This window comes from Phyllobates terribilis, unplaced genomic scaffold (genome assembly GCF_046119375.1).
Source record: "Phyllobates terribilis strain yellow unplaced genomic scaffold, ASM4611937v1 Scaffold_13__5_contigs__length_258822181, whole genome shotgun sequence".
In the NCBI taxonomy this organism is placed as follows: Eukaryota; Metazoa; Chordata; class Amphibia; order Anura; family Dendrobatidae; genus Phyllobates; species Phyllobates terribilis.
In genome coordinates, this window is record NW_027362773.1 from 4,268,039 (window position 1) to 4,293,522 (window position 25,484).

A 25,484-nucleotide genomic window follows, 5' to 3' on the forward strand; every position below is an offset into this window, starting at 1 on the left:
TAGAGCTGGCTGTCAATCAATGTGCCAGTCGGTGATTACCGCGCGCTCACTGTGTAATGATTGTAATCGCTCCCTGCACTGCCTTGACAACTGGAATCGAGCGCCTGCAGAGAGAATATACTGTAATTTCATTTTCTCTCTGCAGCTTCTTTTCCAGTTACACTACTGGATATGATTAAATGCTATTTGCGGATTACTACTGTATCTGCGTGTAAATAGCATTTTTGCAGGTGACAGGTTCCCTTTAAGGTGGATTGCATAACTGTATTTAGATGTGCTATTTAGAACTAGCTACACATACATTTACATCAGTGTTACAATTGGGAAGCTGTACTTTTTTATTTCTTCGCTTGCGTTTTCTTTGTTTAATGTTTGTGTGATATATGTATTTTACATATAATTATATTTTTATTCTTTTAGGTTCTTCTTGATGTGTTATTTATTTGTAAATTTAGCATGTGCTGTGCAGACTCTGCTGAGAACACCAAACTGGAGGCCACGATTTAAATATTATCATTGGTAAGACGTTAATACAGAATTCCAAGCGTTGAACTAGTTTTGTTTGTGATATTAATCTGAATCGTGTTGAGTAGCTTTCTTGTTGGTGTATATATACCCCACTGTTTTTTTGTTTGTTTTTTTTTATGAAAGATTTTCCGTCTTTACAACTTAATTCATCATTGTATGTTATATAGAAATGTATGCAGTGAACACTTATCCTTGGTTGTGCATTTGACTCGAGGACAAGGTGAACAGATTACCTATGGTTTCGTTGGGTAGCTCTTTTCTACCTTTTTTTTCTGCTCTATGTTAGTTTTTCTCCTGTTCTATAAAGCCCCCGTCTCACATAGCGAGATCGCTAGCGAGATCTCTGCTGTGTCACGGTTTTGGTGACGCAACAGCGACCTCACTAGCGATGTCGCTATGTGTGACACTTTGCAGCGATCAGGCCCCTGCTGTGAGGTCGCTGATTGCTGCAAAGTGTCCTGGACCATTTCTAGGTCGTTGCCCTCCCGCTGGTCAGCACACATTTCTGTGTGTGACCAGCGGGAGCAGCGATCAGGCTGGTAACCATGGTAAACATCGGGTTACTAGGGGCACACGCGCACCTAGTAACCCGTTGTTTATCATGGTTACGAGCCTGCTAAAGTGAGCGGTAACCTCCCGCTCACTGTAGCAGAGTGGTAACCATGGTAAACATCGGGTTACTAGGTGCGCGTGTCCCCCTAGTAACCCGATGTTTATCATGGTTACCAGCCTGCTAAAGTGAGCGGTAACCTCCCGCTTAGCAGCAGGCTGGTAACCAGGAGCAGGACATCGTGGAAAGATTCTTTCCATGATGTCGCTGCTCCCCTGATCGTTGGTGAGCCTGCCTGTTTGACAGCTCACCAGCGACCACATAGCGACGCAGCAACGATCCCTGACAGGTCATATCGTTGTCGGGATCGTTGCAGCGTCGCTAAGTGTGACGGGGCCTTAAGTCATTACATGTTTTAAAGATGTCAGTTTGTTTTTTTGTTTTTCTACAGTACCTTTCATTTTACTGTGTCCATCCAGAGTGCTGCATTGAATATTTCCTTACAGCATTGAATAATACCTCTTTTTTGCTCGCTTATTGCTAACGTTTTATTTGTGGCAAACTTCCACCTCTGTCCTCCTGCCTTCCACACATGTACCCTACCTTCAATGTAAACATAATTTTCTCTTCTTTATTGCCCGTCTTAAAGCCGCTCTCCCAGGAATATTTTTTATTTTCATTAAATGTGTGTAAATGTGTGAGTGTATTAATATACTCACCTATCGCCGTCTACTTCGGGATCCAGAGCTGTCCCTTTCCTCTTCTCAGTGATGTCACCACTCTTCAGACTAGCCGGCTTAATCTATGCTCCTATGAATGAGTTGGAAGTCTTTTACAATGTAAGCCTTTAGAGCCTCATTCTGGTGCTACATAGGCATACATTGTAAAAGCCACTTCCGGGTAACGGAGAGCGCAGTGTGACCCGGAGGGTCTGCCGAGCGGTGACATCACTGAGAAGAGCAGAAGAACTGCGCTGAATCCCATAGAGAGCAGCAGTATGTGAGTACATTAATACCCTCTCACAATACATTGCATATACAGGTGCATCTCACAAAATTAGAATATCATCAAAAAGTTAATTTATTTCAGCTCTTCAATACAAAAAGTGAAACTCATATAATATATAGAGTCATTACAAACTGAGTGGTCTATTTCAAGTATTTATTTCTGTTAATGTTGGTGATTATGGCTTACAGACAATGAAAACACAAAAGTCATTATCTCAGTAAATTAGAATACTTTATAACTACAGCTTGAAAAATGATTTTAAAATCCGAAATGGTTGGCCTACTGAAATGTATGTTCAATAAATGCACTCAATACTTGGTCGTGGCTCCTTTTGCATCAATTACTGCATCAATGCGGCGTGGCATGGAGGCGATCAGCCTGTGGCACTGCTGAGGTGTTATGGAAGCCCAGGTTGCTTTGATAGCAGCCTTCAGCTCGTCTGCATTGTTAGGTCTGGTGTTGCTCATCTTCTTGACAATACCCCATAGATTCTCTATGGGCTTAAGGTCAGGCGAGTTTGCTGGCCAATCAAGCACAGTGATACTGTTGTTTTTAAACCAGGTATTGGTACTTTTGTCAGTGTGGACAGGTGCCAAGTCCTGCTGGAGAATGAAATTTCCATCTCCAAAAAGCTTGTCGGCAGAGGGAAGCATGCTCTAAAATTTCCTGGTAGACAGCTGCGCTGACTTTGGTCTTGATAAAACACAGTGGACCTACACCAGCAGATGACATGACTCCCCAAACCATCACTGATTGTGGAAACTTCACACTAGACCTCAAGCAGCTTGGATTGTGTACCTCTCCACTCTGCCTCCAGACTCTGGGACCTTGATTTCCAAATGAAAATTGGAACTCTGGGACCTTGTGGAGTGTGTCAATGACTGCCTTCTAGACATCTGTCTAGTCAGCAGTCTTCCCCATGATTGTGGAGCCTACTGAAACAGACTAAGGGGCCCTTTTAAACGCTTAGGAAGCCTTTGCAGGTGTTTTTGTTAATTATTTTAATTTACTGAAATAAAGACTTTTGTGTTTTCATTGGCTGTAAGCCATAATCGTCAACATTAACAGAAATAAACACTTGAAATAGATCACTCTGTTCACTTTTTGTATTGAAGAACTGAAATAAATTAACTTTTTGATGATATTCTAATTTTGTGAGCTGCATCTGAAATATACAGTACAGACCAAAAGTTTGGACACACCTTCTCATTTAAAGATTTTTCTGTATTTTCATGACTTTGAAAATTGTACATTCACACTGAAGGCATCAAAACTACGAATTAACACATGTGGAATTATATACTTAACAAAAAAGTGTGAAACAACTGAAAATTTTAATAAGTGGGATTTCTTGCCTTATAAATGGGGTTGGGACCATCAGTTGCGTTGTGCAGAACTCTGGTGGATACACAGCTGATAGTCCTACTGAATAGACTGTTAGCTGCTTTTTTCTTGCCATAATACAAATTCTAAGTAAAGAAAAACGAGTGGCCATCATTACTTTAAGAAATGAAGGTCAGTCAGTCCGATAAATTGGGCAAACTTTGAATGTGTCCCCAAGTGCAGTTGCAAAAACCATCAAGCGCTACAAAGAAACTGGCTCACATGAGGACCGCCCCAGGAAAGGAAGACCAAGAGTCACCTCTGCTTCTGAGGATAAGTTCATCCGAGTCACCAGCCTCAGAAATCACAGGTTAACAGCAGCTCGGATTAGAGACCAGGTCAATGCCGCACAGATTTCTAGCAGCAGACACAACTCTACAACAACTGTTAAGAGGAGACTTTGTGCAGCAGGCCTTCATGGTAAAATAGCTGCTAGGAAACCACTGCTAAGGACAGGCAAAAGCAGAAGAGACTTGTTTGTTTGGGCTAAAGAACACAAGGAATGGACATTAGACCTGTGGAAATCTGTGCTTTGGTCTGATGAGTCCAAATTTGAGATCTTTGGTTCCAACCACCATGTCTTTGTGTGACGCAGACAAAGTGAACGGATGGACTCTACATGCCTGGTTCCCACCGTGAAGCATGGAGGGTTCCCACCGTGAAGCATGGAGGAGGAGATCTTTGGTTCCAACCACCATGTCTTTGTGCGACGCAGACAAAGTGAACGGATGGACTCTACATGCCTGGTTCCCACCGTGAAGCATGGAGGAGGAGGTGTGATGGTGTGGGGGTGCTTTGCTGGTGACACTGTTGGGGATTTATTCAAAATTGAAGGCATACTGAACCAGCATGGCTACCACAGCATCTTGCAGCGGCATGCTATTCCATCCGTTTGCGTTTAGTTGGACCATCATTTATTTTTCAACAGGACAATGACCCCAAACACACCTCCAGGCTGTGTAAGGGCTATTTGACCAAAAAGGAGAGTGATGGGGTGCTCCGCCAGATGACCTGGCCTCCACAGTCACCAGACCTGAACCCAATCGAGATGGTTTGGGGTGAGCTGGACCGCAGAGTGAAGGCAAAAGGGCCAACAAGTGCTAAGCATCTCTGGGAACTCCTTCAAGATTGTTGGAAGATCATTTCCAGTGACTACCTCTTGAAGCTCATCAAGAGAATGCCAAGAGTGTGCAAAGCAGTCATCAAAGCAAAAGGTGGCTACTTTGAAGAACCTAGAATATAAGACATATTTTCAGTTGTTTCACACTTTTTTGTTAAGTATATAATTCCACATGTGTTAATTCATAGTTTTGATGCCTTCAGTGTGAATGTACAATTTTCATAGTCATGAAAATGCAGAAAAATCTTTAAATGAGAAGGTGTGTCCAAACTTTTGGTCTGTATTGTATATATACCTAAATTAAATAGGAATGGTTGGTGATGATATCAACTTCCTGTTTGTGGCACATTAGTATATGGAGGGGGAAAACTTTTCCAGATGGGTGGTGACTATGGTGGCCATTTTGAAGTCGGCCATTTTGGATCCAACTTTATTTTATTCAATGGGAAGAGGGTCATGTGACACATCAAACTTTTTGAGAATTTCATAAGAAAAACAATGGTGTGCTTGGTTTTAACCTAACTCTATTCTTTCATGCGTTTTTTACAAGTTTATGACCACTTATAAAATGTGTTCAAAGTGCTGCCTATTGTGTTGGATTGTCAATGCAACCCTCTTCTCCCACTCTTCACACACTGATAGCAACACTGATGGCAACACCACAGAAGAAATGCTAGCACAGGCTTCCAGTATCCGTTGTTTCAGATGCTGCACATCTCTTATTTTCACAGCATAGACAATTGCCTTCAGATGACCCCAAAGATAAAAGTCTAAGGGGGTCAGATCGGGAGACCTTGGTGGCCATTCAACTGGCCCATGATGACCAATAAACTTTCCAGGAAACTATTCATGTAGGAATGCTCGGACCTGACACTCATAATGTGGTGGTGCACCATCTTGTTGGAAAAACTCAGGGAACGTACCATCTTCAGTGCATAAAGAGGGCAATACATCATCATGTAGCAATTTCATGTATCCAGTGGCATTGAGGTTTCCATTGATAAAGAATGGCCCCACTATCTTTGTACCCCATATACCACACCATACCATCAAGATACGAGAAGTGCAGCATCTGAAACAAAGGATACTAGAAGCCTGTGCTAGCATTTCTTCTGTGGTGTTGCTATCAGTGTGTCAAGAGTGGGAGAAGAGGGTTGCATTGACAATCCAACACAATGGACAGCACTTTGAACACATTTTATAAGATGTCATAAACTTGTAAAAAACTCATGAAAGAATAAAGTTACGTTAAAACCAAGCACACCATTGTTTTTCTTATGAAATTCTCAATAAGTTTGATGTGTCACATGACCCTCTTACCATTGAATAAAATAAAGTTGGATTCAAAATGGCCGCCATGGTCAACACCCTTATGGAAAAGTTTTTCCCCTCCCATATACTAATGTGCCACAAACAGGAAGTTGATATCACCAACCATTTACATTTAAATTAGGTGTATCCATATAAATGGCCCACCCTGTACATATATAAATAAATATTATATAGATATACTGTTTCTCCAAAAATAAGACCGGGTCTTCGATAAATTAATATATCACCCATGACAGCACCACGAGAGGGGATTCGCCCACCAAGGACCGGAAACCTACAGGCTTAAAAGGGCGGCACCTCTCTCCCGCCTCAGTTGGTTTCCTGTCCTTGATGTGGAACCAGTGATGGGCTTACCTGTCAAAGATAATTAGAAGTTCTTCTGTCCGGGCGGCCAGGTAGTAGACAGGGATCCCTTCTCTGTCCTGGCCGGCTCAGGACTCCGATCCTTTATGGTGCGCTCAAGAGGGCTGGCACCGGAGGGTAAAGCAGGCTGTTGAGCTGCACCCCTGCCTGGGTGCCTGGTGTTTGGCAGCTCCAGGATGGCACAGGTGGCATGACCGCTGCATCCTGGGCCCCCCTCCGTAGCATGGCCGGATCCCAAACTGCCGCGCACCTAAGAGCGGGCTCAGAGTGTGCTGGGACGTCCGGGGGCGCGGCGGGTGACGTCAATAGAAGACGCCCCCTCTGGTCACGTGGACCTAATCTGGAAATGCCGTGCACCTGAAACTGTGCACCTGATGACGTCGGTAGGAGTCTCCAGGACGCCGAAAGATGACGCACCCAGAGGGCAGTCAAACCTGATCCCTACATTGGTGGGAGGGACAGGCCCAGGGAGAGCGAGTAATTAGCGCAGGAAGAATTGCTCTGGGTTTCCTAGTCCAATCTGTCCCCTATTTTTACTATGGAGTATGAGCAGCAGGTGCAGCAGCAGCTACAATGGCAGCTGCCGCCATCGCGGCTGCTGCATAGAAAGCCCCAAGAGCGACGGTATCTTTGGGTAAGCGGAGGCAGCCAGACCACGGAAAGGGGAGGATCGGCAAGCAGGTCCAGTCAACGGAGCTCCAGCAGGAGGGACGAATCTGCAGCCTCCAGGGACGATCCCCCGGCTGAGAAAGGGGAAGAAGTGCCTTACTAAATCTAAGCACAAGGAATGTGTGTTGTGTAAAGCCCTATTAGTGGACTCGTATCAGAAGAGGCTGTGTCAGTCCTGTATTAATCAGACTATGGCAGAAAAGACACCTAGGTTTGCATCTGGATTAAAATCCATGGTTAAGGCAGAAATCAGTAAGGTCCTCTCTAAAAAAATTAAAAAAAAAAGTTAAGCAAAAATGGGAAGCTGATAGGGAGGGCTCCCCAGTTTCTGATGTCTCCCTTCTATCAGACTATGAGGATAACTCAGACGGCTCTTCATCTTTGGCCTCTTCCTCGGATAGTGGTTCAGGACAACACTGTTTCCCATTAAATGAGATTGATGGGCTAGTTAAAGCTGTCCGTTCAACCATGGGTATTATGGACACTAGGGGCTGGTACAGAAGGAGTGGAAAAGACCAGAGGAAGGGTTCCCTTCCCCCATCTTTTAAGAGAAAGTACCCCTTTGAGGATTCGGCTTCGTCCTTTTGGGAAAAAGCCCCAAAATTAGATGTAGTGATAACTAAAGGCATCTAAAAAAATCCTTGCTATTCTATAATGATATGGGAGCCCTTAAGGACCCTCTGGATAGGAAAGCGGACACCTTTCTCAATGGGACCTGGGAGACCATGGCTGGAGCCTTAAAGCCAGCAATTGCAGCAACGTGCGCAGTCAGGTCATTGATGATCTGTCTGGAGCAGCTAGAATCCCAACTGATAGGGTGACAAGAAAAGAGGTGTTATTCAACATCCCGCTGATGCAGGGTGCAGTAGCCTTTTTAGCGGATGCCTCAGCAGATTGTCAGATTGGCGGCAAGATCAGCCTCCCTGTCCAATGCTGCCCATAGAGCCTTATGGCTGAAGTGTTGGCCAGGGGATCCTGGAAAAAGCTGGTGATGTGAAAAAAGGTTTCTCTAACCTATCCATGCCTACATATAGGCGATCATTCCGTAAAAGTAGTTTTGTCTGTAGAAAACCCCTGAAAGATCAGGACAAATGGGAGGATTGTAGGGCAAAAGGTAAAGGGCTTCTGTTTTGTTCTTCCTCTCAGGGGCCACGGAAGCAGAGTCATTGACTCCTAGCCCAGGTAGGAAGAAGGCTTTCGGGCTTCTTTCCTGCCTGGAAAAATATTTCAGGCAGTAACTGGATCCACAGTCTGATTGCTTCAGGTCTGAGGTTCGAATTCCAGGCTGTCCCTCAGGAAAGGTTTGTCTTGTCCCTGGTTCATTCCTCCCTGAGAGAGCAATTGGCCCCAAAAAAGGAGGCTCTGGATTTAGTTCGGAAGGCTGTCCTGGTGGAGGTCTCTGTGTTTGAAAGAGGGATGGGGTTCTACTCCTCCCTCTTTTTGATATCTAAGCCTGACAGCTCTTTTAGGACTGTTGTCAATTTAAAGTCCCTGAATACGTTTCTGAAGGTTCAAACCTTTAAAATGGAATCTGTCAGATCAGCAATAAAACAACTTTTTTTTTTCTGTTACATGGTGGTATTGGATTTAAAAGATGCTTATTATCATGTACCCATACATGCAGAATATCAGAAATGCCTTACGGTGGCTATAGTCATGAACAGGGAAATTAGGTATTTCTAGTTTAGGGCCCTGCTGTTTGGACGATTTTTTAGTGGTGGGAAATAAGGCCCACCAATGTAGTTAACGCCTGGAGGACATAATGACCCTCCTAAAAAAAAAATCTGGGCTGGTTACTAAATACAGAGAAATCCAGATTAGTGCCCACGAGAGTTAAGCAGTTTATGGGCATTATGCTGGATTTGGCAAGTCAAGAATGTTACTTCCCGGTATCTAAAATAGAAAACGTTAAGAGCCAGGTGAAAAAAGCTATACCAAATCCCGCTATGTCCCTTAGGGGAGCAATGTCCCTGCTGGGTACCCTGACATTGTGCTTCCCAGAGGTTCTATGGGCACAAAACCATTCCAGGGTTCTGCAGTGGGATGTGTTACATAGTGAATGTTCCCTTAAGGGTCACTTATAGGGAAAATGTCATTGTCATTTCTGTCAGTAGACTCTTTGCAGTGGTGGCAGGATGAGGCAAACTTGTCCCGGGGGTTCCCTGGGTGCCTAATATCACTCAAACGATCACCACAGACTCAAGTCCCATGGAGTGGGGAGCCCATCTAGGGGAAGAGGTAGTCCAGGAAACCTGGACAGAGAGTGAAAAGATCCTTTTCTCCAATGCGAAGGAACTACTGGCGGTAGATAAGGCGGTAAACCGTTTCCTGGTATCTCTTCAGGGCCAGAATGTAAAAATCCTCCCGGACAATCGCGTAGCTGTAGCCTATGTAAACCGCCAGAGGAATACACGGTCAAAATCATTAATGAGGGTGACAGATCATCTGTTTCAGATTGCAGAAAGACATCTCTCCTTGACGGCCCTCCAAATAAGAGGAAAAGAAAACACCAGAGCTGAATTTCCTAAGCCACAATCCTCTGATGCAAGGAAAATGAGGATTGAATCAAGAAGTATTCACCAGATTGTACGAAGATAGGGGGTCCTCTGGTGCTAGACCTGTCTTCCGCAAAACTGATCTGGAAAGTGAGGAACTTCTGATCCCTGAACCCCAGGGAAAATCCCTTAGTGGTGGACGCTCTCCTGTTACCCTGGGATGTCATCCCGGCGTATGCCCCCCCCCCCCTTTGTCACTGCTTTCCATGGTCATAAGAAAATCAGGGAAAACAAAGCGAGGGTTGTGTTGATCGTCCCCTTCTGGCCCAAGTGACCTTTTATCTCATGCCTGAGGAGCATGTCCATGTCCGGTCCATGGGTTCTTCCTGAGATCCCGAACCTCTTCCCCAAGGGCCGATATTCCATCAACAAGTAACCGTCTCCACTTGACGGCATGGAACTTGAAAGGACACTGCTAAACCAGAAAGGATTTTTCCAAAATCTCATAGCTACCCTGATGCAAAGTAGAAAGCCTATTACAACCCAGATATATGCTAGAACCTGGAAGAAGTTTTTATCCTTTTCAGGGTCTGTGTGGAGGACGGGGCACGGATGGAAAAGATTTTGGAATTTCTACAAAAGGGCCTTGAACTGGGGTTATCCACCAGCACCCTTAGGGTATGTGCAGATGATGACTCCCAGCCTGCGGCCCCGATCTTGTATAAGGGAGATTTGAATAACTTGATCTTTAAATACGGAGCGCTACCTATTTCACTGCGAATCACCGGATTCCCCAGGATATTCTATTTCACTTGTCAACTAAACATCATTTTGGCATAATTGACTATGGACTATTTTTATAACTATTAGGACTGTTGAGTGAGTTTTACCTTTGGAATTTTTATCTGCATTTTTATTGTCATTTTTATTCTATTATCTACTGTAGGTATTTATTTCTTGGTATATCCCCTGCCGGTCAGCACCCACACTTTTCAATTTGTGTAATTAAAATATTATTGGTTCCACTATAGATATCTCCATCATATGTTGGTGGATTAATTTCAAACTCATCCACTCCCTCCTTTTTCTTCCCCACCCTTTTTTCCCTAGCATCATTCTACCCATCCTAGAGCGATAGATTTGACTCATTGAAAGAGATTGAGGAAGCTGAAAAGCAGGGTTCGTTCCCTATGTCTATGAGAGAGTCGATAATAGTTTTAATATTAAAATCTTGAAAGGATGCGTCTCTCCCGGAGTCTCACCGTCCCATCTCTCGCCTCCCAGTTGATATCAGCTGGATTTGCAAAAGTATTGGCCAATGGACTATCCCAGGTAATATCAACAGTAGTACATGAAGACCAAACCGGATTTCTTCCACATACATCTACCTCTATAAATATTAGACGTTTGTTCTTAAGTCTTCAGCTTAGTTCTGAGAATCCGTAGGGGAGAGCAGTTCTGGCATTGAACGCTGCCAAGGCCTTAGACAGCGTGGAATGGAACGATTTGTGGGTGGTCTTCGCCCAGATGGGTTTTGGCTCTATATTTATTGGTTGGATCAATGTCACAGGTGTGTTAGATGTGACAGTCGCACTGCAGTTGGTTGCAGGAGATCTTTGTATGGCATTGCAGACACCTTCTTAGAATCTGTCTCACTCTAGGACCCAGTAGCAACCTCCCTCCTGCTCTAATTAACACCCTGGCCTGGGTGTTTAAATACCTTCATTTTGCTATAGGGGGTGACCGATTATATTCACATGTTTCGTGTAAAGGCTTGGTGTTAATGCAGTCTGCTTACTTCCTCCCTGGTGCTGAGAGGACATATTGTAATCTCTCTGAAGTCGGCTCAAACTAAGTTGCTTTCCCCTATGTTTGACCCCCTTGCCATCTTTAGTTGTTTAGTGGGGACTGACAAGTGCTCACCCCCCTTCCCTAGCCAGGGCCAAGCTCTAGAGAAATACAGGGTTTTGGGTTCCCGTGTGGCGATTGGTGAGGAACCAATATAGGGACGATAGGGAAGACATCAGATCAGCATAGGTTGTCTCCACTCCCCTTTTCCCTAGTGTCTGGGCTCTCTTCCCTTCATCTCTTCGTGTTACACTTAGTCTTTCCTACACCTTGCGTGACATTATCACCGGCTGTGCACATTTAGAAAAAAAAAAACCTGACACTTGGGTTTAATTGTGTTTTTCTTTTCAGGCGTGTTTTTTTTCCCCCTTTGGTATGGGTTCAGTTGCAGAGCTTGCAGAGCAGCTGCGTGGTCTGTCTCTGGAGGTGACTGAGGTTCAGCAACAGCATCAGCGGCTACTTGTCGCTAATGTGGGAGTCTCTGCAGGTACACCTGTCCAGCCTGAACCCAAGGTTGCCCTCTCAGACAGTTTTTTCAGGAGGTAGGGACAAGTTTTTTTGTATTAAAGGAGGCCTGCAAATTGTATTTTAAACTTCGTCCTTACTTTTCCGGTAGCGAGGAGCAACGAGTTGGAATTCTAATCTCCGGGTGCAGGGAGATCCGCAATCCTGGTCTTTTTCTTTACCGCAGGATTCGGTTTGTCTCCAGTCTGTTAAGGGGTCTTTGGGGCACTGGCCCACATCTATGATGACCCTGACTGAATCGCCTCGGCTGAGTCCAGGTTACGTCGCCTTCAGCAGGGGAATCTGTTAGTGGAGACGTACAGTTCTGAATTCCGTAGATGGGCTACAGATTCAAAATGGAATGACTCAGTCATTAGAAGTCAATTTTCTCAGGGCCTTACTGAAATGTTGAAAGATGCTTTGGCAGTATATGAAACCCCTGTGTCATTGGAGACTGCCATGTTGTTGGCTATGCGTATTGATAGATGCCTTCGGGATAGGCAGGTGAGACTACCTTCTCCGGGGCCTTCTTGTCGAAGTTGTGTACCTCTGCCGGGGGAGCGGTCTGGCGGTGAACCAGTACTGGGAGAGGTGAAGGAACTCATGCAGTTAGGAGGTGCCTCTGCATCATATATTTCTCTGGAGATTCGCAAGAAAAAAGGCTTATGTTTTTTTTTGTGGGGAAAAGGGACATTTTATTGGGGCCTGTCCTTCGGTTCCTAGGCAAAAGGAAATTCTGTTGACCCTTGGTAGTCTGGAGTTGGATAAGCAAGTGGTGCATTTGTCGCCAACCTGCAGTTCCCTGTTTGACCTGTCAGCGGAGGTGGTGCTTGAGAGCAAAACCGAGAAAATTTGTTGACAGTGGAGCTGGAGTCAGCATGGTTGAAGCTCAGTTTGTGAAAACTCATGGTCTTGCTTGCTGTACTTTAGCTAAGCCTATTCCCTTTGTACCAGTGTGACTACTGGTCGTGTCGAAGGACATAAATTTCACTTTATCTAATATTAATAATATTAAATATTCTTTACATATTACAAATAAGTAAATCTGAGAATCTGAGAGCGTTTCAAGGATCAGTGGGGCCATTATTGCTGCTCTATATTAAAAATTCCTAAATCCTATTTTAACGGCTATTAAGTGTTCAAGGGCTGACATTGAGCCACCTTAGAACTTTCACACCAGAGCCTGTTTTCGCCTTCATAACCGGGCCAATTTTTTCAATTCTGACCAGTGTCACTTTATTTGGTAATAACTCTGGAATGCTTCAACAGATCTCAATGATTCTGAGATTGTTTTTTGTGACATATTGTACTAATATAACTTGCGTTTATTTCTGAAAATATCGGAAATTTGGCGATAATTTTGAAAATTTCACAATTTTCAAACTTTTAATTTTTATGTCTATAAACCAGAGTTATGTCACACAAAATAGTTAATAAATAATATTTCCCACAAGTCTAATTTACAAAAGCACAATTTTTGAAACTTTTTTAAGGGTTAAAGGTTGATAAGCAATTTCTCATTTTTCCAACAAAATTTACAAAACCATTTTGTTAGGGACCACATCACATTTGAAGTAACTTTAAGGAGCCTATTTGTCAGAAAACACCCAAAAGTGACACCATTCTAAAAACTGCACCCATCAAGGTGTTCAAAACCACATTCAAGACGTTTATTAACCCTTCAGGTACTTCACAGGAATTAATGGAATGTGGAAGGAAAAAAGTTTTACCTTTTCCCACCAAAATGTTACTTTAGCCCAAATTTTTTTATTTTCACAAGGGTATCAAGAAAAAATAGACCCAAAATTTTTTGTACAAATTTTCCTGAGTATGCCAATACCCCATATGTGGTGGAAAACTACTGTCTGGGAGTATTGCAGTGCTTGGAAGGGAAGGAGCACCATTTGACTTTTGGAATGCAAAATTGGCTGGAATAGATAGTGGACACCATGTCGCGTTTAGAGAGCCACTGAGTTGCCTAAACAGCGTAATCCTCCCACAAGTAACCCCATTATGAAAACTACCCCCCGAATAGGTATCCATCTGCTGGTGTGATGAGCATCTTGATACTACAGGTGCCTCACAGAATTTTAAAATATTGGGAAGTGAAAATGAAATATTACGTTTTTTTATTAAAATGTTGATTTAGCCTCAAATTTTTCGTTTTCACAAGGGTAAAAGGAGAAAATGGACCCCACAGTCGATTGTGCAATTTCTCTTGAGTACACCGATTCCCCCCTTATGTGATCGTAAACTACATTTCAGTCACAGTGCAAAGCTCAGAAGGGAAGGAGCTCTATATTGGAGAGCATATTTTGCTGGAATGGTTTGTGGTTGACATGTGACATTATCGGAACCCCCAAAAAGTGACTGCATTTTACAACCTACTCCTCTAAATAAGTTCTTCTAGTGTTGCAGTGAGCATACTGACACCATTGCTATTGTGTAGAAATTTATACCATTGGGCGGCGAAGTAAAAATAATTACCACTTTTTTACCACTAAAATGTTGTTTTAACCTAAGAGTTTAAACGGGAAAATAGGTAGATGGGTAAATGGTCTCTACACCCATAGATGAATTTCCAGAGGGGTGTAATTTCCGAAATGGGGTCACTTCAGGGGGGATTCTGCTGTTTTGGCACTTCTCAGAGCCACTAAGTGACAGAACTGCAGATTTCCCCCTGAAGTGACCCCATTTTGGAAATGAAAACCCATTGGGAATTAATCTATGGGTTTAGTGACCATTTTAACTCCATGAATGATTGTCAGAAACAAGCACACAGTGGAAATTTTAGATTCTGGAGGAACCCTTCACCTCATTCACTAAATAAAGCAAATGCTTGAATGACAAAATAGGATAAATGAATACAGTTTAAAAACGTGGTTCTGTGTTGAAGATTTTAAAGCAGTCAGTGAGGCATAAGGCTGGTAATTATGGGCATTGTAGGCAATAGTAGCGGGCATCATGCCTCAGTCCTCTCTTGGAACATATACAACATATCTCTGGGTGTTCTTTCTTGCTTCTGTTGCTGGAATGAGTGCAATAAAATGTCACTCAGCGAGCCTTTTCACATCTCCAGATTCTAATGGATGAGTGGGGCTAAGATTTTCAAAAACAAGATTTTCAATGACCTTTTCCTGATAATCAAGGAAAGTATCTGAATTTCCTGCTTTTTTGTATAACACAAAAGAATTATATGTGGCCACCTGAAACAAATAAATGACTATCTTTTTATACCAGGTATATGATTTTCTTGGTACCTGGTATGGCTATAGAACCCGGTCTGCAAGTTCCACACCCCCCATGTATTTTTTGTAGTCAGTGACTGACACAGGTTTTTTGCTTCGGAGTACTGGATTCTAGTTCTACAGTGACCCTTGTGGCATCTGTGTGGGTCGAGCTGAGGATAAAAATATCCTTCTTATCCTTATGCTCGAGGGCAAGCAACTCTTCATTGTGTACAGACCCTGACTGACCCTTTTGGAACTTTTCGTTGCCCAATGATTGTGGAGACCTCTTGACTGTTTATACAAATGGTCCCACAAGCCCCTATGTTGTGTTCAACCAGACTTTTAATTAGGAGTATGCTGGTGTAGTAATTGTCCACATACAGATTGTAGCCTTTTTGTAAAAATTGATTTGAGCTCCCAAATGATTTTTTCAGATGTCCCCAGGTAAGTAGGACATCCTCGTGGATTTAGTTGGCTGTCTTTCCCCTCATAAATGCGAAAAGCTGATAAGAATCCGGCTGAACTCTCACACATTTTTTACAGCTTTATTCCGAGCCATGCCCTCTTAGATGGAATAAATTGCTTGAGGTGCAGTGTTCCTTTGAATTTTACAAGGGACTCCTCAATAAAAATGTTTTGTGTTGGAGTGTGGAGCCTTAAAAACTTTTCCGTTGAGTCTTCAATCATGGGTCTGATTTTATATCGTCAGTCATGTTCTGCGGCATTTCTGGGCAGGCATTGACTATTGTCATTAAAATGCCAAAATCTCATGAGCATTTCATAACGGGTCCTAGGAAGAATGACAGAAAACATAGTCGCTTGAACAGGGCTCTTGGACCAGTAGGACCGAATGTTCGCTTTTTTTTTTTTTTTTAACAAGCCCCATAGCAAATGTAAGCTTTAAAACTTTTTTAATTTCCAGAACATTAGTTTAGTTGGCGTCCATAAATTTGACCTAGCAGAATAAGATTGTGGATTCTGACTAATTAATTGGGACGCGTATAAATTTGTTTGCACAACAATATGCTCTAGCAAGCTGTCTGTCAAAAACAAATTAAAAAAATTAATTGGTCCAAAATCTTCCACCTCCACATTTATACCAGGAATCAGGGCTGAAGGGAGTAGCTGAATCCAAAGCCTCCCATCTGGGAAATGCTACATCTAGTGGCAAAGCCCCTTGTATGATGTCGCGTGCGCCAATTCACTAGTAACAGGGAAATCGCTTGTACTGGGCAGTGTTCCCTGATTTGGAGACTTTCGCGCTATTTGCTCCTCTTGTACTGGTCCTTGTGTTTGAGGATGGATCAGAATCTCTGCTCATTTCTGAGCTATCACTGTCACCGCTACTAAAGCCCTCAAAATCCACATCGCTATCTGACATTGCACTTTCTTCAATGTCAGAACATAACAGAGCTTACGCCTCCTCTGCAATACAAGTCTGACGGGCAATTTTATTAGTTTTTATACTTTTTGACATGACTATCTGACGAGACTACTATCAAGTTATTGGTAAAACAATTGTGATCAAGCCTAACCCTAGCCTTACCCTAATCCTAGCTTTAGCCTACCCCTAACTTTAGTCTAATTCTAACTTTCTTTATCTGTTTTTTTTTTAACTTTATAGCAAATCGCTGACTGACACAGCTCTGGTTAGCCGCACTTGATCTCCGCTGATTTCTCACTGACAGGAGATCAGAGGAGAAACAGCGTTTTTATGAGGCAGATCGCCCGGAAAAGTTTGTTGGTACAACAAACTTCACCAGTAACAGCTCTCATTGGCTGGCGCGACACGGACGTCATCAGTACCTGAACCAATCAGTTCTCTATGAGGTCAGGGGTCACAACCAGCATTCTGCACCGGGATCCCCACATTATAAGGGGTCGCCGATCACCACAAATCCGGCTGTCACTATCTTCTATATGCCGCAATCGCTATTGAACGTGGCATCTAGAAGATTGGATCAGGTCCCCGTGACGTTAACCCCTTTACAGCCTGAGGCGTAATAGTACGCACCAGGCTGTCACCCCCTGTTCAGCGCGGGCTCCGGTGCTGAGCCCGCACTGAACCGAGCACATCAGCTGATTTATACAGCTGACATGTGCCCGCAACAGCCGCGGGTGGAATTGCGATCCACCCGCGGCTGTTAACATGTTAAATGCCGCTGTCAATCTCTGACAGCGGCATTTAACAGCACATCACTTACCCCGCCCGTCGGTGACCCCGTCACATGATCGCGGGTCACTGATGGGTGGGCATGACAACTCTGGGTCTGCAGCAGAACTCAGTGATTGTCATGTAAAGATTGCTATGAGCGCCACCTAGTGGTCTGTGCTCATAGCACAGGAGCATTTCTGCTACATAGAGGTGATCTGTTCATCACCTCTATGTAGCAGAGGCGATAAGACAGTTGATGCTTCTAGTCTCCTATGGAGACTATAGAAGCATGCAAAAATTTAAAAAAAAAAAATGTTTTTTAAAAAAATATAAAAGTTTAAATCACCCCCCTTTTGCCCCATTCAAAATAAAATTTTAAAAATAAACCCAACATACACATATTTGGTATCGCCGCATTCAGAATCACACGATCTATCAATATAAAAAAGAATTAATCTGATCGGTAAACGGCGTAGCGAGAAAAAAATTCTAAACGCCAGAATTACGTTTTTTGGTCGCCGCAACATTGCAATAAAATGCAATAACGGGCAATCAAAACATCGGATCTACCCCGCAATAGTATCAATAAAAACTTAAGCTCAGCGTGCAAAAAATAAGCCCTCACCCAGCCCCAGATCCTGAAAAATGGAGACGCTACTGGTCTTGGAAAATTGCGCCTTTTTTTTTTTTTTAGCAAACTTTGTTTTTTGTTTTCACCACTTAAATAAAGAAGTACCTATACATGTTTGGTGTCCACAAACTCGTAATGACCTGGAGAATAAGAATGGCAGGTCAGTTTTAGCAGTCAGTGACCGTGGTAAAAAAATTTTTTAAAAAACATCTGTGGTATTGCACTTTTTTTTCCAATTTCACCGCGCTTGGAATTTTTTTCCCGTACACGATATGGTAAAACCAATAATGTCGTTAAAAAGTACAACTCGTCCCGCAAAAATAAGCCCTCACATGGCCATATTGACCAAAAAAAAACAAAACACTATGGCTCTGGGAACAAGGGGAGCAAAAAACGAAAATGCAAAAACGGAAAATCCCAGGGTCCTAAGGGGTTAACCCATTCCTATCAAGTCCCGATCATGTCGCTTTGCATCGGAGCCGCAGCGCTTGCAGGACCTGTGTGTTTATTTATATTGTAGGGTTTGGTACTTAATCAGCTGCGGCTGAGGTAGGCACAGGAAGCAGTTTCATAAAAAAAATGTTCAGGTAGGTTTATTCAGACTTAATAATCCGATCAGCATGATCAAACAAAAGACAGCCTTTTCCAGCACAGAGTGAAAACGGAAAATAAGCAGTCCATACGGTATGGCGGGTTAACCCACTCAGGTCAGTGTCCTTGAGAAAAACACACTGGAGGTCTCCACACTTCCAGCCACAGACACTAAATGAGACACTTGGTCTCCATTTTATTTACCAAACCACGCCCCTGAAGTGGGGATATGTGAGCAGTTATTTCCACCCATCTCTTATGAGTGATCATAAAACCCGGCCCTGATACGCCCTATTAACTCTCTCAGCACTATACGTGCTGGAGCTTGCATTCCTGGGCTTAAATCACCGAAGCTACCGATCTCAATGATTCATATCTCCCCTCAAGGACCTGTCCAGTGGCCAGCTGCACATGGAGGTAGACACATGTATGCTGTACATTTAAATCTTTTGTTGGTTTATTAGAATGTGGCATAAACCAATATTGAGTCCATAAAAATAAACACAGCCCTTTGGGCAAAACAGGAAAACAAACTAAACAAAGTGGTCATGCAAAACACAGTCCTTGTGTTAGCAGGGATCTGCCTGCTCATAGTTTAGTAACTCCATATGATGGTTCAGGTCAGCTCAACACAAACATGTCTGGAGTTAGCCTCTCCAGACTTGCTTAACACTGAATGCCTCTACAGGCTGGGTATTTAAACCCCAGACCACACCCTGGGGTGGAGATATGGTAAATGACCTTCCACCCGCTCTTTAGTCATTCACAAAAAAAACTTGCCCATTTGAAATGGCTGATTAGTGCACTCAGCATATAACATGCAAGAGAAGACTTTCAGGTTTCACATCACTGAAGATTTTAGCCTCAGTGAAAACTATCTCCCCCTGCACTCTGCTAGTGACTTTGTTATACAGTACAGACCAAAAGTTTGGACACACCTTGTCATTTAAAGATTTTTCTGTATTTTCATGACTTTGAAAATTGTACATTCACACTGAAGGCATCAAAACTATGAATTAACACATGTGGAATTATATACTTAACAAAAAAGTGTGAAACAATTGAAAATATGTCTTATATTCTAGGTTCTTCAAAGTAGCCACCTTTTGCTTTGATGACTGCTTTGCACACTCTTGGCATTCTCTTGATGAGCTTCAAGAGGTAGTCACCGGAAATGGTCTTCCAACAATCTTGAAGGAGTTCCCAGAGATGCTTAGCACTTGTTGGCCTTTTGCCTTCACTCTGCGGTCCAGCTCACCCCAAACCATCTCTGTGGAGGTCAGGTCATCTGGCGAAGCACCCCATCACTCTCCTTCTTGGTCAAATAGCCCTTACACAGCCTGGAGGTGTGTTTGGGGTCATTATCCTGTTGAAAAATAAATGATGGTCCAACTAAACGCAAACCGGATGGAATAGCATGCTGCTGCAAGATGCTGTGGTAGCCATGCTGGTTCAGTATGCCTTCAATTTTGAATAAATCCCCAACAGTGTCACCAGCAAAGCACCTCCTCCTCCATGCTTCACGGTGGGAACCAGGCATGTAGAGTCCATCCGTTCATCTTTTCTGCGTGGCACAAAGACACGGTGGTTGGAACCAAAGATCTCAAATTTGGACTCATCAGACCAAAGCACAGATTTCCACTGGTCTAATGTCCATTCCTTGTGTTCTTTAGCCCAAACAAGTCTCTTCTGTTTGTTGTCTGTCCTTAGCAGTGGTTTCCTAGCAGCTATTTTACCATGAAGGCCTGCTGCACAAAGTCTCCTCTTAACAGTTGTTGAAGAGATGTGTCTGCAGCTAGAACTCTGTGTGGCATTGACCTGGTCTCTAATCTGAGCTGCTGTTAACCTGCTATTTCTGGGGCTGGTGACTCGGATAAACTTATCCTCAGAAGCAGAGGTGACTCTTGGTCTTCCTTTCCTGGGGCGGTCCTCATGTGAGCCAGTTTCTTTGTAGCGCTTGATGGTTTTTGCAACTGCACTTGGGGACACTTTCAAAGTTTGCCCAATTTTTCGCACTGAGTGACCTTCATTTCTTAAAGTAATGATGGCCACTCGTTTTTCTTTACTTAGCTGCTTTTTTCTTGCCATAATACAAATTCTAACAGTCTATTCAGTAGGACTATCAGCTGTGTATCCACCTGACTTCTGCACAACACAACTGATGGTCCCAACCCCATTTATAAGGCAAGAAATCCCACTTATTAAATCTGACAGGTCACCCCTGTGAAGTGAAAACCATTTCCGGTGACTACCTCTTGAAGCTCATCAAGAGAATGCCAAGAGTGTGCAAAGCAGTCATCAAAGCAAAAGGTGGCTACTTTGAAGAACCTAGAATATAAGACATATTTTCAGTTGTTTCACAATTTTTTGTTAGGTATATAATTCCACATGTGTTAATTCATAGTTTTGATGCCTTCACTGTGAATGTACAATTTCCATAGTCAAGAAAATACAGAAAAATCTTTAAATGAGAAGGTGTGTCCAAACTTTTGGTCTGTACTGTATATATATATATACAGCAGGTACTGGTAGTGGGGGACTCAATTATTAGGGGAACAGATAGGGAAATCTGTCACAAAGACAGGGATCGTCGAACAGTGTGCTGTTTACCTGGCGCTCGAGTCCAGAACATCGCTGATCAGGTTGACAGATTACTGGGATGGCCTGGTGAGGACTCAGCAGTCATGGTGCACATAGGCACAAATGACAAAGTTAGAGGTAGGTGGAAGGTCCTTAAAGATGATATCAGGGAATTAGGCTGCAAGCTTAAAGCAAGGACCTCCAAGGTGGTATAATCTGAAATGGTTATAGGAAGTTTCGCCCCCAGCAATTTGCCCCCATCAGTTCGCCCCCATCAGTTTGTCCCCAGGTACATTTCGCCCCCGCACGTTTCGCCCCAGGACCGGGGCGATATGTGCGGGAGTGAAATGTGCGGGGGCAAAACATCCTGGGGGCCAAATGCTGGGGACGTAATGTGTGGGGGCGAAATGTTCCCGAGGGCGAACTGCTGGGGGCAAAACATCCTGGGGGCTAAATGCTGGGGACGTAATGTGTGGGGGCGAAATGTTCCCGAGGGCGAACTGCTGGGGGCAAAACATCCTGGGGGCTAAATGCTGGGGACGTAATGTGTGGGGGCGAAATGTTCCCGAGGGCGAACTGCTGGGGGCAAAACATCCTGGGGGCCAAATGCTGGGGACGTAATGTGCGGGGGCGAAATGTACCCGAGGGCGAACTGCTGGGGGCGAAACATTCAATACCCCTCTGAAATACTACCTGTACCACGTGCCATGCCAGAGAGGCAACGGGAGATTAGCGAGATAAATAAGTGGCTCAGGAATTGGTGTAGGAAGGGGGAGTTTGGGTTCCTGGAGAACTGGGCCGACTTCTCAATTGGCTACAGGTTCTACGCTAGGGACTGGCTGCACCTCAATGGAGAGGGTGCAGCTGTGCTGGGGGAGAAAATGGCTAGACGGTTGGAGGAGTGTTTCAACTAGGGATTTGGGGGGAGGGTATTAATTTTATAGTTGGGTAAGATAGTGCAGATAGTGACCTGGGCACAAATAAAGAAATTGAGGGTGGGGTTAGAAAAGTCAATATAGTAAGAAGGAATAGAGGTACAGAGCGATACATAAAATGCATTTACACTAATGCCAGAAGCCTCACCAACAAAATGGAGGAATTAGAATTAATTTTGTTGGAAAATAATTATGACATGGTGGGGATATCTGAGACATGGCTGGACGAGAGCCATGACTGGGCAGTTAATTTACAGGGCTATAGTCTGTTCAGAAATTACCTTACAAACCAGCGAGGGGGGGTGTATGTTTATATGTAAAATCATCCTTAAAACCCATCTTGTGTGAGAATATATGTGAATCTAATGAAAATGTAGAGTCCTTGTGGGTGGAGATAAGGGGAGGGGCAAAAAATAATAAATTACTGATAGGGGTTTGTTGTAAGTCTTCAAAAAGAATGGAAGCTGCGGAGAATATCCTCATAAAGCAATTAGATGAAGCAGCGACTCAAGAAGAAGTCATTATTATGGGGGACTTCAACTACCCTGAAATACATTGGGGAACAAAAACCTGTAGTTCCAGCAAAGGTAATAGGTTTTTGACAACTATGAGAGACAATTACCTTTCACAACTGGTTCAGGACCCAACAAGAAGGTGGGCACTGCTAGACCTAATGTTAACCAACAGGCTAGACCGCATATCAAATATAGAAGTTGGGGGTCACTTGGGTAATAGTGATCACAAAATAATACGTTTTCATGTATCCTTTAATAAGATGTGTAGTAGAGGGGTTACAAGGACACTAAACTTCAGGAAGGCAAATTTCCAACAGTTGAGAGATGATCTTAGTGCAATAAACTGTGATGATATCCTGAGACATAAAACTACACAAAGCAAATGGGAGACATTTATTAGCATCCTGAATAGGACCTGTGCACAATATATACCCTATGGAAATAAACATGCTAGAAATAGGAGGAAACCACTATGGTTAAATAGAGCTGTAAGGGGCGCAATAAGTGACAAAAAGAAAGCATTTAGAGAACTAAAGCAAGTAGGTAGTGATGAGGCATTAAATAAATACAGAAAATTAAATAAATTCTGTAAAAACCAAATCAAGGCAACAAAGATTGAGACAGAGAGACTTATTGCTAGAGAAAGTAAAAAAAATCCCAAAATATTATTTAACTACATAAAATAGTAAGAAACTAAAAAATGATAGTGTTGGCTCCCTTAAAAATAGTCTGGGTGAAATGGTGGATGAGGATGAGGAAAGAGCCAATATGCTAAATGATTTATTTTCAACAGTATTTACACAAGAGAATCGCATGACAGAAAACTTGATCAGTAATAACAAAAATGGGATGTACGGCGGCATCTAAAAATCACTAAAATTGACAAATTATCGGGCCTGTATGGGATACACCCGCGAGTACTGCAGGAATTATATAAAGTCATAGATAGACCATTATTTTTCATCTTTAAAGATTCAATAATAACAGGGTCTGTACCACAGGACTGACGTATAGCAAATGTGGTGCCAAAATTCAAAAAGGGAACAAAAACCGAACTTGGAAATTATAGGCCAGTAAGCTTAACCTTGTGATATGTCACACAAAATAGTTAATAAATAACATTTCCCACATGTCTACTTTACATCAGCACAATTTTGGAACCAAAATTGTTTTTTGGTAGGGAGCTATAAGGGTTAAAAGTTGACCAGCGATTTCTCATTTTTACAACAAAATTTACAAAAGCATTTTTTTAGGGACCACATCACACTTGAAGTCACTTTGATGGGCCTTTATGACAGAAAATACCCAAAAGTGACACCATTCTAAAAACTGCACCCCTCAAGGTACTCAAAACCACATTCAAGAAGTTTATTAACCCTTCACGTGCTTCACACCAATTAATTGAATGTGAAGGGAAAAAATGAGCATTTAACTTTTTTTCACTAAAATTTTATTTTAGACCCCAATTTTTTATTTTCACATGGGTACCAGGAGAAATTGGACACCAAAAGTTGTTGTGCAATTTCTCCTGAGTATGCTGATACCTCATATGTGGGGGAAAGCCATTGTTTGGGCGCACGGCAGGGTTCGGAAGGGAAGGAGTTCCATTTGACGTTCTCAATGCAAAACAAGCTGGAATTCACAGCGGACCCCATGTCGCGTTTGGAGAGCCCCTGATGTGCCTAAACAGTGGAAACCCCCCACAAGTGACCCCATTTTGGAAACTAGATCCCTCAGGGAACTTATTTAGATGTGTGGTGAGCACTTTGAACCCCCAAATGTTTTGCAAAGGTTTATGACGTAGAGCTGTGAAAAAAAAAAAAAATTTTTTCCACAAAAACGATCTTTAAGCCGCAATATTTTTATTTTCACGAGGGTACTGGAGAAATTGGACCCCATGAGTTGTTGTGCAATTTCTCCTGATTACGCTGATACCCCATGTGTTGGAGAAAACTACTGTTTGGGCGCATGTCAGGGCTCGGCTGGGAAGGAGTGATGCTTTGGAATGCAGACTTTGATGGAACGGTCGGTGGGCATCATGTCACATTCTCAGAGCCCCTGATGTGCCTAAACAGTGGAAATGCCCAAGAAGTGCCCCCTTTTTGGAACTGATACCTGATTTGTGAATTTTATAATGTAGTGTTATATGTCAGTTGTGTAGGACAACCTGACAAACACTACACAACTGACGTATGACAACCTGACTAACACTACTTCAGTTTTGTAGTGTTCATCAGGTTGTCATACGTCAGAAATTTATTTAGTAGTCCATGGAAGTATCGTACCTTTTGAAGCAGTCTTCCATGCTCAGGCCAGGTTTGTCGGGGCAGGTGTCACATTGATACATGGTGTCCTTGCGTATTCCCCCTTTAGAACACACTCAGCACTTCTTTTGTGACTTACCTTTTTTTCCGCTGTGAGGGATCTGCCCCGGGAAATGCTGGCCCGGTACAATTTGAGGTCCTTCAGTTCCAGAAGTACTGGGCCCCGCTCCGTCACCACTGCCAAATATCAGGGCCTTGATAACTGTCTCCTGAAAGTGAAGATACGACGTAGAAGTCTGGCCTGCACATTGCGTCCGAAGGAAAGCGTTGTGCATTGCTATCTGTACAATGTGCACAGCCAGCTTCTTATACCATACCTTGGCCTTTCTCAAAGCACTGTACGGCTGGAGGACTTGATCAGAGAGATCAACTCCCCCTATATACTTGTTGTACCCCACTACACAGTCTGGTTTGGCGACCTGTGTAGTGGAACCTCGTACAATGCTGAGGGTGCTGCCATTACCATGTATGGTGGTCAAGAGAAGAACATCCCTCTTGTCCTTGTACTTGACCACCAACAGGTGGTCGCTATATTGGGCTCTGCTCTCACCCCTTCTGAGCAGCTGCCCAATTAGCGTCTTTTGGAGGCCTCTCTGATTTTTGCGGTATGTTGCGCAGAGAGGGACTTGAAGAGAGGGACACTGGTATAAAAGTTATCCACGTACAAGTGATAACCTTTATCCAGCAGTGAGTGCACCAAGTCCCACACAATTTTCCCACTCA

At 43.3% G+C, this 25,484-nt stretch overlaps 1 protein-coding gene across 1 annotated transcript in view; it reads left to right on the plus strand.

Moving 5' to 3' along the window:
- SLC12A4 (solute carrier family 12 member 4) overlaps positions 1–25,484 on the plus strand; it is a 394,075-nt gene that overhangs the window by 268,914 nt on the left and 99,677 nt on the right. Inside the window, exon 14 of the mRNA XM_073657959.1 lies at positions 421–519. Coding sequence (XP_073514060.1) covers positions 421–519 — 99 coding nt within the window. The remainder of the gene's footprint in view (positions 1–420; positions 520–25,484) is intronic.